Source organism: Ochotona curzoniae, unplaced genomic scaffold (genome assembly GCF_017591425.1).
Source record: "Ochotona curzoniae isolate NIBS_2020 unplaced genomic scaffold, NIBS_Ocur_1.0 scaffold_2453, whole genome shotgun sequence".
Lineage (NCBI taxonomy): Eukaryota > Metazoa > Chordata > Mammalia > Lagomorpha > Ochotonidae > Ochotona > Ochotona curzoniae.
Window position 1 is genome coordinate 12,634,403 of NW_024467094.1, and position 15,940 is coordinate 12,650,342.

At 39.7% G+C, this 15,940-nt stretch overlaps 1 protein-coding gene across 2 annotated transcripts in view; it reads right to left on the minus strand.

Moving 5' to 3' along the window:
* Positions 1-2,506: 2,506 nt before the first annotated feature.
* GOSR1 (golgi SNAP receptor complex member 1) overlaps positions 2,507-15,940 on the minus strand; it is a 36,189-nt gene continuing 22,755 nt past the window's right edge. For both annotated transcript variants that reach the window (XM_041000288.1, XM_041000287.1), the window contains exons 7-9: positions 12,789-12,818; positions 6,254-6,336; positions 2,507-2,839 (exon numbers count right to left, since the gene is read on the minus strand). In XM_041000288.1, the coding sequence (XP_040856222.1) occupies positions 2,715-2,839; positions 6,254-6,336; positions 12,789-12,818 (238 nt within the window). In that variant the 3' untranslated portion in view covers positions 2,507-2,714. The remainder of the gene's footprint in view (positions 2,840-6,253; positions 6,337-12,788; positions 12,819-15,940) is intronic.

Sequence of the window (15,940 nt, forward strand, 5' to 3'; positions counted from 1 at the left end):
TAGAGAGGGACACCCTTTCCTAACGTTAGAACAGAAGGGAGTCCTTCTGCATCCACAATGATGATGACGGCTAAGGTGACATAGCCTGTCAGGACAGAGAAGCCTAAGTCCTTGGATATCTTGGCTTGAACTTGAGTTAAGATTTAACATTTTTACTGAAATCATCAATACATACTAAACAGCATCTCCTGGAACAAAAATTTGGAACTTTCTGCCCCTTTGATGCCCCCACCCTTTTTTTTTTTGTGAAATAAAAAGTTCTGAATGGTTACTAAAAGATCTAAAAAGGAAAAGACTCATCATATCAAACAATGGCTGAAGGAGCCTAACTTCCTCTTCAAGGCAATATATTAGGAGCTAGAAATAAAAATTCTGATTTCCATGCTCTGATTGATCTGTGGTCCTCACTAGCATTAACAAGGAACTAACATTTGGCCCCTGGGCCTAACTAGCAAATGGGCTGTAAGGAGAGAAAACCCTAACAGGTAAAGAGAAAAATAACTAAAGGCATGGGAATGAAGTTCCATCCTGAATACAGCCCCTTCCTGTCAATCGCACACCTCTCCTTCCCTGGGAGGAAGTGAATGAACCAAGAGTGGAAGGGAAGAGCACTCTCTTACCTACCCAGGTCCCCTCGCTGTGCACGATAGCGCTGGGAGGTGACACCTGCTTGATACCAACTGCTACACCTAGCTTCTTCAACTTCCTTGGAAGAACCGGCTTCTTTATTTTCATAATAAAAATTGTCACCATAATTCTATCACTTTCATGTAAGCATATCCCTAATGAAGTCTCATCAGCCATCAGTAATAATGTTTGAACTGCAGCAAGCTAGAGTAACTTGAGCCCTACTTTTCTCTTACACAATTAACTTTGATGATGAACATATAAAATAATAAGACCAGTAAAAACATCTAATAGTATAATTAAATAAATAACTTTATTTATGATACTTTAGATTTTATAAATGCCAACTATAAGCAGATAAAGTCCCACACATTCTAGCTGAGGCACAACCACCAATCAAGGCCCTTTGAAAAATCAAAGATAATAAAGTGTTAGGGGAGAGAAGTTTTGTTCTCTCAACAGAGAATTTAATAATACATGAACATACTTCCCTGATCTTTTAAGTTTCACACTGGAAAAACTTAATTTTCTTGTAAGGGCATTCCATTAACAAATTGATCAATCAACCCATATCTAGAAAAATAAACCCTAGTTAAGAAAAATACATCAAATGCCCTTCATACACACTCAGAGTGCAGTAAGTTTGATACCAGAATGATAAGCCTCTCTGTCTCAATGCCAGCTGATAAGTCTACTGGTTAGCCTGTTCACCAAGCTCACATGAATACCAGCATTTACACACCGTGACACAGTTAAACAACTACCTGCTAGCCTCATTTCCTTCCCTGTGTCGGTTGGAAGTCAATGCTCTAAACATCATGGTAAATAGATGCCAATGGTGAAGAGCAGTCGTTTCTCCTGGAAAGGGTAGACACTGAACCTTTAAATGTTTGGCAAACAAGTAATGAGTTTACAGAACTGAGAAATGGTTAATTCTGATGTGTGACTTCATACTTTGTCACTGTCCAGGGAAGGTAACAGGAGACAGGTGCAGACAGCAACATTTTTCTGTTCTGTGCAGCTTTAATCATGAAAATCCTTCTTGGGAGTTTTGGGAACTTTTAACTGACTGGGACTGAGAAATTTTTGCAGATCACAGAATTGCTGCTCCCTCAGGTAGCAGTTGGGAGCCCTCTGCTTTGAAGGTATGGAGCATTCAAAACCGCAATAACCTGGACAATGACCCTCAAGATTCAAGATTTCCACATGTGCTTGTTGAGCAGACATCTCTGAGAACGGGTCCTTTCTCTCAGCACTCATCCTTCATGGTGAGGAGCAGTGAGGGCACTGGCAGACATTGGTTGTTGGTTTCTTCTGTTGTGGTATAAGAAGGATTTCAATCTTGTAGTAGCAAATAGTAACCCAATGGAAGAAGTCAACAAAAAAGTCAAGATAATGGCTGGCTCCTTAAAAAGAAAGGTCATCTTGATGCTTTTCCAGCACAATAGTTAGACCCAATTTTTAAGAAAGGAAAGAAGACAAAAAGTTTTTTGTGCAGTGTTCATTTCAGATAACCTCAAACACCTATGAAGTTGGCCTAACTGCTTCTCAAAGTATCTGTGAAAACATGAATTATCCTTGAATACCAAGAGTTGGGTTACTCAGAGTAGAAATCTACAGCACAGATGATTGAGAAAGGACTTGTGATTTTTCATCATTAGTGTAAAATCAAAGGACCAAAGTTACTTTTATATGCAACCCAATCTAATGGCTGGAAGAAAAGCAGTCTTTGGGTTAGAGACACTTGTTTTTCTGAGGAATCTGGCCTGGCTTGGCATCAGGCTTCATCACTTGGAAGTACAGACTATTCTGGTTTTCATCAGTTTACTTACCTCCTAAGGAGACAAAAGCAACTGAAAACCCCTTCCCTCTTTGTTTAAACTAAAAGCAGGGAAATGTGTATTGGAAAGGATAGCACAGAACGCCTGTGGCTTCGGCTCATCCTGAGCATATTACAGAGTCCAGCGTGGTCAGTCTTGAAGTCATTCTGCTGGTCAGGTTCATCACCAGAACAGTCAACTTCCTACTTTTCCTTATTCCAGATTAGGGAGTAAAATGGTGGCCGTCACGTCCTTGGGGATGTGCCATCAGTGGAAGGCATACAGCAGCAGGAGGATGGTGCAGATGCCAATCACGGCCCCCAGGATGAGGGAGTCTCGTCGCTTCCTAAGGTTGATCCGCTGGATCAGACTGTTCACAGCAGGAAATCGATCTTTGGGAAATCTTTATTAAGGTCACATTTGCAAGATGTCTTGATAGTGAAAAGTCACAGGACTCACAGGACAGAGCTCAGTAGAGTTCAAAAACTGTTAAGTGATGAGAAGAAACAAAGGAGAAGCAAACCATAGCCAGGGAGTCGGGCAAACACATTTCCATGCTACTGTGCTATATCCCGAACAAATTCTAGTCTTCTAGTCCTATATGTAGTGAACAGAGAATACAGGAAGAAGGAAAAAAAGAACCCTCAAAGGGAGCGAGGGGGAAGAAAATACTGACAATTCCTATTTACTGAGGTTACTGCCAACCCTCAGGTGAGGGCGGGAGCCAGTGCAAGGACAAGGAGGCATCACTGGCCACTGTCACCTTCATCCTCTTCCATTCTCTCCCTCCTTTTCGCTTTCTTCCTCCTCTCAGCTTTTCCCCAGTCCTCTTCTCTCAGGAGACTTGAAGGGTTCTGGAGAACCCTAAAAGTTTTGGAGAAATCCCTAATCCTCTCCTCATGGGATAATCATCTCCCATGGAATCAGGCAATTGGCAAGAACCAACTCTAGGATGCACACAATCAGACATGGCTGAATTATTTAAATTTTAAAATTCACTTTACAGCCATGGGCAGGATATAGTTAGGAAAGTAGGTTAAATTGTTCTAGCTGTTTTATTTGGGGAATATAAAAAAGCTCTATCTTACTTAGTACTTAAAAATATTTTTACACTCTTATTTATTTATAGGTTGTAGACCCAAACACCTATACTGCTGTGTATTTCTGGTTAGGGTTTCTGACAATGCACCTGCAGGTGCACCATTTTTTATTAACAGAGATGTTATCAAGACCAGGAAAATCTATGACAAAAACCACCTAGCATGCTACACAATTGGAATAACCCCACACACTATGAATCCTCATTGCATTTTCTTAGAACAAGGAAACTCTCACCTGGGACTACATTTATCTGTGTGCTTACGTATCCTGAACTTTCTATGATTAAAACCATGCCTTCTTGTAATCATGAATTCCTTTGATGTGTGGAACAGAGCTTTACATGCTAGAGGTATTAATGTGTTTTTGAACCACTGAAAGAAAAAAGAAAAGTAATTTGCAGAAACAGCATGTATTGAATTAATGGACAAAAATTTTTACAAGGTAAAAAAATCTCATATAGAGAAAATGCTTGATGTTTTCTTGCTTAGTAAAAGGATAAGCGCACTAAAAACATGTTAGGACTGACACAGAGCGTATGTGTTTTTTGCATCAGGAAACTCTGTCTACAATGGATAGTTTTGTCCAGCTTATCTTTGAGAAACCATGGCTCTCCCTTTGGGCCTCCTACAGTAATCTAGCTCAGCCTATGTCACGGGGTGGGGATCACCCTGCCCTCTGCCATCAAATCTACACACCGACTCAGGACAGGCCAATGAGAACAGTCCTTTCCCCTGGGCTAGAAATGGGCGGTAACTCAAGCTGGAACAATTCTGGTTCTCTTGGGAATTCTAACAGCAACAGCTGTTAAAAAGGACTCCATGGGGAACTTTGAACTGGTATTAAAGCTATCTCTTTGAAGAGGAGAAAGGCTGCCTGAGCCTCAGCTAACAACAAGGAGGACTAAGATGGGGAAGAGAGCAGGAAAGAGGAGATATCAAACAGTTCCTGAATGGCAAACTCCAAGTCCCTGAATCTAGCCCTGCTTTAATACCAAATATCCCAGACTTTAGTTAAGGATACAAATTAATTCCTTCTTCCCACCTTTAATCTATCTGAGGTAGCTTTCTGCTACTACTCTCTCTCTCTCTCTCTCTCTCTCTCTATCCATCCATCCATCTCACAATCTTTTGGAATTGTAAAATTACCAAGTAGCTAATCTTATATTCGGTTCTGGAATACTGCTTTATTTTAAGAGAACTTTACGGGGGGAAATACATCCACACTAAAGAAGAGGACATGTAGAAGTGACAAGAAATTCTAACAATAGGGAAAGTTTTAAATTCTAACATAACATGGAAAGGATTCAATCTTAGCCCTGCCATCTGATTCCTACTTCTATGTCAAAGTCTCAAGGGTTTCACTAGACAAAAAACATTTTTATGTTCACTAAGCAGATTCTGCTCTTATTGGTAACCAAGTTCACAGCTGAAGAAAGCATGATTTCATGGAAATGCAATGAAACTTGAAATCTGAACCTTTTAATCTGCTATTTTCTGACTATGAACCTGGGCAAAGCTATTTCTCTAAATCTAATTCTTCATCTACAAAAAACAAATTTTACAATCTACTTTTGTAGATCCTATATATAAGACAACTCTGTAAACTGTTTAGCACAGAAGTGATTCTGGTCTGGATCTGTGGTTGCTCAGATTGATAAGCTTAAACCAAAATTCATAAAAGCCTGCAAAATACCAATAAACTTCTAGATAAATCGCTTCCTTAGGCAAGCAGAAGTCACACTTAAGTGACCTTGGAAAAATGAAAATATGCTTACATAGTCACAGCATTCAAGCTGTACCTAGCAGTGCTATCTTATTTAGGCATATAGAAGGCTGTCTCCCTTCTTCCCCCTTCTAAGTATCTACCACTGACCTATTCTTCAAACCAGAAAAAGCATGATATATGATGTTCAAGTAAGATCCATGTACACTATGTATGCCATAGAACTAATCAAAAGAGCTTTTCAAATGTAAAACAAGGAGGGCATTTAGCATATTTCCTGACTAAAAGCAGTTTCTGTGAGAAAGTGGTGATGACCCAGCAGGGTCCCTGTCAGACCCTCATGCGCGACTTGAACTGAGTTTGTGGCTCTTGGGTTTGACCATGCCTGGTCCTAGTCACTGAAGACATTTAGGTAGTGAAATCAGTGGATGGGAGCTTTGCCTCTCAAATCAATTGAGAAATAATAATAAAAAAATACAATGTAAAATAATTTTGTAAGTTCACCTTTTAAAAAAATGTAGTAGTAAGTTTCTGGTGTGCAATCTTTATTTGCTTTCATCCATTTGAAAGAGCAGCAGAGAAGGATGGAGAGACACAGAGATCCCCCAAGCACTGGCTTACTCCCCAGAAGCCCACAACAGTTGCGGCTGGTTCAGGCTCAAATTACCAGCTTAGAATTCCACTCCTTCCAAGCTTTCTTTCCGTGTGGGTAGCAGGAGACCACTTCCGTAAGTCAGCACCCCAAGCCAGAGCTTAACCGATTGGTCCACAATGTTCATTCTTGTGTGTATTCTTTTGGAAACTGCACCAAACACCACCAACTTTTAGAAAGTAGGAATGCATGGTATATTCATAGTGTGCAGTTAACTGATGGGCACTCCTGAAACTGATGATGCCAACAAACACATGTACATGTCCTTGTTTCCCTCCACCCCTGCCCTCCCCAACCAAACCCAGATTTTAAGACTTTTTAGGAAGGATACTGGCCAAAGTGTTCATTCTGCTGTGAATTGATTTCAACATTCCTCTCTGTGAAGTCATATTTTCTTTTGTTGCCATAGCAATGCTTTGAGGGGGGAAAAGCAGATAACAATTAAATGGGCATTTAAGATCATCCTGTATAGATCCAGCACACCTTCAAAATGAAAATAAAATTACAGTGAGCATTAGCATCTTGAGCAGAAAACTGGGGGCTAGCAGTGTGGTTAGGATCATTTCCCACTGTCCTTTTCTTGAACAACTCCACCGCCATCCAAGGAAATTTTTTTTTTTTAATTCAAGGCAGTGAACCATTTCCTGTTTTCTTCAAAATAACAAATAAGACATTAACAGACAAATGACATTAAAATGCTTCTTAAGATGATTTTAGATGAGGCCAACTACAAAATATTCTTCATTAGGAAAAAATGTAGAGAAGGAAGTAGATAATTATAGCTATAAAAATAGAACCTAAAGTATCTATTCAAATGCAAACAATTTGGAATTTATGAAGAGATTATGCTATGAATTTCTACCAGGCAATCTCTGACCCATGTAGCATAGGGCTGAGTGTGCAAGCCAGTAAACAAATGAAATTTACTGAACATAACCAAGAAAGCAGACAATCTCACTATTTGTAGAATATATTCTGTTCCATGTGACTACTATGATGTCTGTCTCCTTCAGCAAGAATATAAGTTAACATGTCTTTATTTACTTCCAGAATATAAGTCCACAGTCCTATATCCTTGAATATTAGAATTATAGAGGGCAAGGTCAGTGCCCATTCTGATATCCACATACTAAGGAGTGCCTCAGATACTGACACTAAAAAAGATAAAAGAGGACTCAGCACAGTGGCTCAAGGGGCTAAATCTGCCCCTTCAAGCACCAGGATCCCATATGGGAGCCTCTCTGTCTTAGCTGCTCCACTTCTTCAACTCCCTGTTTGTGGCCTGGGAAAGCAGTCAAGGATAGCCCAAAGCCTTGGAACCCTGCACCCTCATGGGAGATCTGGAGGAGTCTCCTGGCTCCTGCTTTTGGAACAGCTCAACTCCAGCTGTTCTAGCCATTTGGGAAGTAAACCTCTTTCCAATATAAATAACCCCCTCTTTTTTTTTTTTAAGATTTATTTGAATTTCATTGGAAAATCAGATATATAGAGAAAAGAGAGACAGAGAGGAAGAGCTTCCATCCATTGATTCACTCCCCAAGCGGCTGCTACAGCTGGAGCTGAGCCAATCTGGAGCCTGGAGCCTGGAGCCAGGAGCCTCTTCTGGGTCTCTCATGCAGGTGCAGGGTCCCAAGGCCCTGCACTGTCCTTGGGTGCTTTCCCAGGCCACAAACAGGGAGATAGATGGGAAATGGATGGCCAGGACTAGAACCGGCGCCCATATGGGATCCCAGCGCATGCAAGGCCGATAGGCCAACTTGGGCCCTAAATAAATAAATAAATAAATAAATAAATAAATAAAAACTATAAGAAATATTGTAATCAATTCTGAAAATATTTGAAACATAACAAAAGGGTAACAGAGATGAAGACTGTAGAAAGATGAGACATGATACAAATCCCTGAACTCACCTTTGACCCATTTTCCCTCATGCACTAATACAAGAAAAAAAGTAGACAAACTGGGGAGGGTCTACCTGCAGTATAAAGTTTCTTTGAGAACTCTGAGAGAGCCAGGTAGGTAGAGGGGCTGCACTTCTCAAATGAGAAGAGAACTGTGAATTGATGCCAGGGAAATCTAGATTTTCCTTGAACTCTGGGATAAAAGACCCAGGCTTCATTGTTTCTTCTGGAATCCAGACAGCGGGAGACTATAGGCCTGAACGCACCTGGACTCGCAGTGACAGACAGACCCAACTGTTACCAGTTCCTGCAGCTGGAAAAGGACTACTGTGCAGAGAGAGTGACGAGCAGCGAGCTCACAGCCCAGCAGCATACAGTGTGATGCTCTGCTCTTATGGGGAAAAGTGCTGGGGCATTCAACACCAAAGAATATGCCAGAGCTTATGAGTCTCCATAGCCAGGCTGACCCAGGAGAGTCGGACACTAATCCTCTGTTGGTTTATTCCCCAGGGCTTGTAACAGTTAGGGCTGGCCCAGGTTGAATATATCAATCAGGAAGGTCCAAGTGCTTGGGTCCCTGCACCAGCATGGGAGACCAAGAGGAGGATGTTTGCTTCTGGCTTTGGACTGCTTCAGCTCTGATCATTGTGGTCATTTGGGGAATGAACCAGAGGAGGGAAGATCTTTCTCTGTCTCTCCTTCTCTCTGTATATCGGGCTTTCCAATAAAAATCAAAAAAACAAAACAAGTACACAAAAATTTCCAAATTGTTTCTAAGCAAAGAATTTTTGTGTTAAACACTCAATCAAGACAGGGCAGATAAAGCCTTTTTAGATGAGGACAGTCTCCAAAATTTACCTCCTGCTGATTCCCAGGAAGCAACTACAGGACATAGGGCAGTCGAATGAGGGAATAAACTAGGAAAGGGAAGACTTAAATCCGAGAAATAGGTGATCCAATAAAAACTGGATTATTTTAGGGTAACTGAGGATGGACATTCTGGGGCCAGAACAAAAAAATCAGTGTGGATTAGTACTTTCAATTATAGATGCAAAAAATAGGAAGAATACAGAAGTGAATTAAACTAACAACTTGGAATTTACTTCTTTTTAATTTTTTTGGTTTAAGTGTCTATAGCAACATATGACACATTTTAAATGTGGTTGTTTTAAAATAGATTTACTTTAGAAAGCATTTAAAAACACATAATGTTGGAGGCTGGCATGGTGGTGTAGTGGGTATTGTGCCAGCATCCCCTAAACACACTGTTTCTAGTCCAGCTCCTTGCTAATGGCTTAGGAAAGCAGTAAGATGGCCCAAGTGGCCAGGGCTCCTGCTATCATGTGAAAGACCTGAAGGGAGTTCCTGGCTCTTGACTCCACCCTGACCATTAAGGCTATCTGGTAAGTGAGCCAGTGGATTGATCTCTCTCTTTCTTTTTCTAATTCTGTAAAGTAAGTAGATCTTGGGCCCGGTGCAGTAGCCTAGTGGCTAAAGTCCTTGCCTTGCATGTGTCAGCAGCCCCACTTCCCATCAAGCTCCCTGTTTGTGGTCTGGGAAAGCAGCTGAGGATGGTCCAAAGCCTTGGGATCCTGCACCTGGGTGTGGGAGATCCAGAAGAAGCTCCTGGCTCCGGGCTCTGAATTGGTTAAACTCCAGCTGTTGTGGCCACCTGGGGAGTAAATCAGAAGATCTTTCTCTGTCTCTCCTCCTCTCTGTATATCTGACTTTCCAATAAAAATAAAATCTTTTTTTAAAAAAAGTAAGTAGATCTTTTAAAAGTAAAAATAAAAACACACATATTGCGGCCTCACATAATATAACAGAATTTAAACCTAGGCTGGGCAATCTGAAGTGCATCTTTGGGTCATGTATGACTATCACTTCCTCTTGTAAACTCTGACTCACAAGTAGATAGAGAATAAAAAATAATTTCTGCAAAGCATTTTGCATTCCTTGGAGAATCAATATTATCACCATACACTATGTTATCATCTTGTTGAATATGCATGATTTCCAGCATCACATAAAGTAGATTTAGACACACTTCCCCATCTCATTCCGTCGTCTGGAGTCAGGCGGAGAGAAATTGAGGCTGCTGTTATTTCACATGCCAAACACTCAGAGGTAAAATACTAACTTCAAATAATACATAAGGCTTTTAAAATGATAAATCATTGACAGGCTTACTGAAACTTAAACTATCTTATCTGTTCTGTGAATTAAACTGGCTTATTCTTTTAACAACCAAAAATGCTAGGTTTATAAAAAGTAAAAGTATTAGTCCTTTTCAAAATTTTTTTTTCTTTTTGAGAGCATTTTTTAATCTCCAAGTGTCTAATCAGTTGTGCATATATTTTTAAAATATGGTGCTGTGGCATAACAGGTAAGGTCTCTGCTTCTGATGCTAGCATCCCATAGAGTCCTGGCTCTTCCACTTCTAATCCAGCTCCCTTCTGATGTGCCTGGGAAAACAGCAGAAGACAGCCCAAGTGCTTGGGCCCCTGCACACATGTGGGAGTCCTGGAAGAAACTCCTGCATCTCCAAGCTTTGTACCAGCCTAACTCTGGATGTTGCAGCCATGTGGGAAATGAATCAATGGCTGGAAGATCTCTCTCTCTCACTGTAACTATGCTTTTCAAATAGATAAGTACGGCCCGGCAGCGTGGCCTAGTGGCTAAAGTCCTTGCCTTGAACATGCTGGGATCCCATATGGGCACCAGTTCTAATCCCGGCAGCTCCACTTCCCATCCAGCTCCCTGCTTGTGGCCTGGGAAAGCAGTTGAGGACGGCCCAGGGCTTTGGGACCCTGCTCCTGTCTGGGAGACCTGGAGGAGGTTCCTGGCTCCTGGTTTTGGATCGGCACAGCACAGGCCATTGTGGTCACTTGGGGAGTGAATCATCGGACAGAAGATCTGCCTCTCCTCCTCTGTATATCTGACTTTTGTAATAAAAAAAAATAAATCTAAAAAAAAAAGAAAAAAATAGATAAGTAAATCTTAAAAAAAAAAGTCTTCAAAAGGAAAAGGTAAATTTTTATATATTTCATATGTATTTGAAACAATTTGTTATCTATAAGCAAACATAATCAGCTTTGTATTCAGTGAAATTTCACCAGTAATAGTCTATCATATTTTATAAAAGGAATGTAGAAATAAAAGATTTTCAAATAACATGCTTTTTAAGGCAATATAATAGTGGCAGCTATTAAATGATTATCAAATGTTGGTAATGTAAGAGTTACCCACGGGCTCGGCGTGGTGGCGCAAGTGGTTAGGGTCCTCGCCTTGCACGCCCGGGATCCCGTATGGGCGCCGGTTCTAATCCCGGCAGCCCCGCTTCCCATCCAGCTCCCTGCCTGTGGCCCGGGAAAGCAGTCGAGGACGGCCCAAGGCTTTGGGACCCTGCACCTGCGTGGGAGACCCGGAAGAGGCTCCTGGCTTCGGATCGGCATAGCACCGGCCGTTGAGCTCACTTGGGGAGTGAATCATCGGACGGAAGATCTTCCTCTCTGTCTCTCCTCTCTGTATATCTGACTTTCCAATAATAAAAAAATCTTAAAAAAAAAAAAAGTTACCCTGATTACTACCCCTGAGGTACGCCAGTGCTGAAATGAAAAGCTCAATAAAGGCAGTCTAACTTAGAAGACCGGGGAGAAAAGAAAAATAAATAAAAGAATAAAGGAAAAGGACTACTGGGAAACTTCACATAAGAGAATCTCTGCAAAATACGATCATTCTCATGCGCAGATGAAAAGCAAAGAGTTATAGCTGCAGCTGAAAATCTGGCAATTGTGCGAAAACTTTGTTCACATAAAAGATGTGGTACATGCAAAGAAAAAATTCAACAATGGACGAATTATATTATGAAAGGTTATAATGCACATTAGGATTAACTAATGAAGGGAACATATTATAATCTATTGAATAAGACAGGAATACATGATTCTATATCAATACACATATTTAGCAAAAGAACAGTGAAATATTTAGGAGTGAAGGTATATCACTTATTTTCAAGCAGTTAAAAAATGACCTACTGAAAGGCATATGTGGCAAAATATTAACATAATTTAGTTAGAAGGCATATATGACTTCTTCATATTACTGAAACTTTTCTGAAATCTAATCTTCACAGCAATTTTTCCAGGGTCAGTACTGGCATCAGTTTGAAGAAAACAAAAGCTTCCAGAAGTTGAAGAATATAATATGATGGAGACCTAGTCAAAACCAGGTTTCAAGCTAAATTCTTTCTTCGCAGCTTATACTCTTAAACAAAGTGGTAACTTCAGCAATGGTTTAGACAGAGCTCTGATTCTTGAGTCAGGACAGGTTGCCCTATCCAGAGCTGAAGCCTGAATACTGTGTTAGTCACAATCACTGGCAACTTAGCTACCTTAGTTTCTGTTTTGTTCTGGAGACAGCACCTAATGGTTGGTGTCTATCATAGGCTAGTGAGGTGAGAGAAAATAATTTAGGGTAAGCACTTCGGAACAGAACCAAGACCCAGGGTAAGTACACAAGCGTTTCTTGTTTCCACAGATTTCACTATACCTTCCTGGAAAGAAATGTTGGACACATTGCTGAATTCTGAAATACAGAGACCTTACTTAGGTAGGATACTTTTTTGTTGCAATAATATAGATATCTAATATTCCTGTAGTACATATTCTATAGCTACTGTAGCATAAACCAAGCTGACAAACACGATATGAGTAAGACCTTTATCAAATCTCATTTCAACTGTTTTCCATTAAAAATAAAAAATTAAAGGACTGAAGCTGAACTTTCAAAGATGAATTAGAAAGTTCATGCAAATAAAAGACTAACACCAACAACTTCAGAAATGAATGTTTGGGCTTTAAATGTCTCTTAGAAACAAAGCATGCAAACAGACCTACTAAATACATTTTTAACTGCAGGATGAATTGACTTTAACTCTATAAAACAAAAATTATTTTTACCTTATTGTTTCTTCTATAAGACGATCTGAGCTGCAAAAATTTCAAAATAAGGAATTACTATACATTTAAATTACACTTATATGTTTTACATTTATGAATAAATCATTTTTCATTTTTATTTAAAAATTAGACATGAATACAGAATGCAGATTTCCGAAAGCATATGCAAAAAGATTTTGGAATCCTAGTTAATTCATTAATACAAATTTTATCTTTTATTATCTTAAATTTATTTTTTCCAGAGATACCCAATACTTAAGTCAAAGCCCTTTAATTACACTGTAAGGAAATAAAAAACTTCTTTAATCTAGATAATGCTCCCACCATCTGTTCAAAACTTAAGAATTACAACCAACTTGTTGAGACAGGATAGGCAAATACAGTTTTGATGTTTATAAGTAGTAATTACACATACCTTGAAGGTCCGTTTTTTAGCTAGATCTAGTCCCAACTTATTAGAATTACTTTAGAATTCCATAATTTGAATAAAGACACCAAATATGTACCACTGATCTGTAAATATCTGTTTTTATGTATTACATGTGAAAGAAAGAGAGAAAGTAAGGAAAGAGAAAGAAACAGCCAGCTACTTGAGGGCAAAGTTTGGTAGCTAATTTTGGTAGAAGAGCAAGTTTACAGCAGAAATAAGGAAAATAAATTCAACACATCTATACCCATTTGGTACATGTAAGATACACAGCAGGCAAATACTTGCATTTTCCCAATTACTTCCCAAAAGAATTTCTAAGTTCCTTCTATAAAATAGTAAGACCAGGCTTCATTTAAATTAAAAAATAAAAAAGATATGTTCATTTATTTTTCTTGGAAAGGCAGAAGTACAGAGAGAGGGAGACAGAGAAAGATCTTCTGTGTGTTGATTCACTCTCCAAGTGGCTGCAAAGGCCACAGTGCTGAGCCAATTCAAAGCCAGGAGCCAGGAGCTTCCTCCGAGTCTCCCACGTGAGTGCAGGGTCCTAAGGCTTAGGACTGTCCTCTACTGCTTTCCCAGGTCACAAGTAGGGAAGTGGAGCATCCAGGACATGAACCAGTGCCCATATGGGATCACGGTGGTTGCAAGGCGAGGATTTAGCCACTAGGCTATCATGCTCGGCCCCAAGCTTCTTATTAAAGTAGTAGACTAGGAAATCTAAGTTACTGCATCAATTAAGGAATAAAGATTCACTGTGAATATCTTATATAAATCTTTATAGGAATTTCAAAAATTACATAGATGGTGGGTAAAAGTGAAATCATATGCCCGTTTAAGATTTATTTATTTGAAAAGCAAAGTATCAGGGCTGAGATCTTCCATCCTCTGGTTCACCTCCCAATGGCCTACAACAGTCAGGCTGGGCTAGGCAGAGGATGAGCCAGGAACTACACCAGGTCTGCCACAGAGGGGCAGGGCCCAAGCTCTAGGACCAACATCCACTCTCTTCCCAGGTACAACAGCAGGGAGCTGGACTGGAAGCGAACAGTTGGTTCTCAAAAATGCATTCCAATATGGGATGCTGACATGCCATGCTTAAATGCTGGCTCTACCATTCACTAGTTATTTGATGTCAAGGAAGTGTCTGAACGTATTTTCTTAGTTCCACACACAAAAGAGCTTTACATCTGGAATGATTAGATCAGTGCCCAGCATACACTGAGCACTCCTTTTTGCTGTTATTATAACATTGACCAATAATTACAAACTCATTCTAAATCTAAGCAGAAAGTTGATGGGAACCGGCTTCACTGTGTAAGTGGCACATTAGAGAGTGAGAGTAAGTCACACACTGGCACTGTAGAAAGCTCTTTTCCAGCCCCAGCATCCTTAGTTTATGTGGTGACACAAACAGAGGAGGGCCAGTCATTTGAGGTCTCCCAGGCCCTGCTCACTGGGCCCAGACCACATAAACACCACTCATTAGCAGGAGCCTAGACATAGTGGATACGACTGAACAACAGAGTGGCTCCACAAAAATGGCATAATCTACTAAAAACGAATTCAAAACTGCTTTCCTTGGGGGCATAAACTATATGAAGGGAAATTATCCTTCCTAAACACGTGCTCCCTAACAGCCAGGGACGTTCCACAGTCATCTAGAGGATGTAATTAAGCAATGCATTTCTGTTTCTCTCAAGATCTATTTAAGCCAGCAGAAAACAATGAACTGAGTTTTACCCCCAATTAATGTTATCAACAAGAAATTATGAACGATACACTAGAATAACTCTTTTAAAAGGATAATTCATTTCTGCTAACACATACATGCTGCAAGTGGCACAAGTCTCAAGGAAAAAAGTTCAATTTCATGTATATATTTTAAAACAATTATAACTAATAAAATACAAAAACTTGGGAAAAATCACCAAGCTAATATCTAACTAGACTCCTCCTTATGAGCACAGGTGAATAAATGAATAAAACCAAGCAAGTATGTAAGAAAACAAGAACATAAATTTAAAAAGCAATCCTCTGGGAAGCTGCAATAATTCACAAGCTGTCATCAACCTAGGAGACAGTTCACCTTAAGCAATGTGGTAATGTAATCTTTCATTCAATTCACCACAAAGACCCTGAAGGTTTATGTCTTATTTATATCTGTATAATTATCTCTTAAAATATCTTGAAAGAATTAAGCTGCAGTGGAAGACTTACTGATATATAGTGTTTTCAGGTTAAGAGATTTTTACTTTAGAGATAACATTTGCAAAATACAGGAAAACAAACACAAAATAGGAACCTATCTGTAACGTTAATATTGTGGTGTATGTCCTGACAGGATGAATGAAGGTACACCTTTGCTGGTGATTTCATTCAGCACACACACAAAAAAATTATTCACAAGCTAGCCAGAAAAGAAAAATCAAGCACTTGAAAAACCAGAATTCTACCTATCTCAAGGAGAGGAAGGAGGAAAAGTAAACTTGAACCACTACTACCCGGAGATCGTGGAAAGTACCTTTCCTGCTTGTGCATTTTTTTTTTGTTTTTTTTTTTTTTTTTTTTTTGAGTAGGTCTTTCACTCTAACTTTGCCTTTCAAATAAATAAATAAATCTTAAAAAAAAAAAAAAAAGATTATTTTTTGGGCCTGGGGCGATAGTATAGTGGTTAAAGTCCTTGCCTTGCACGCGCTGGGATCATATGGGCACCAGTTCTAAT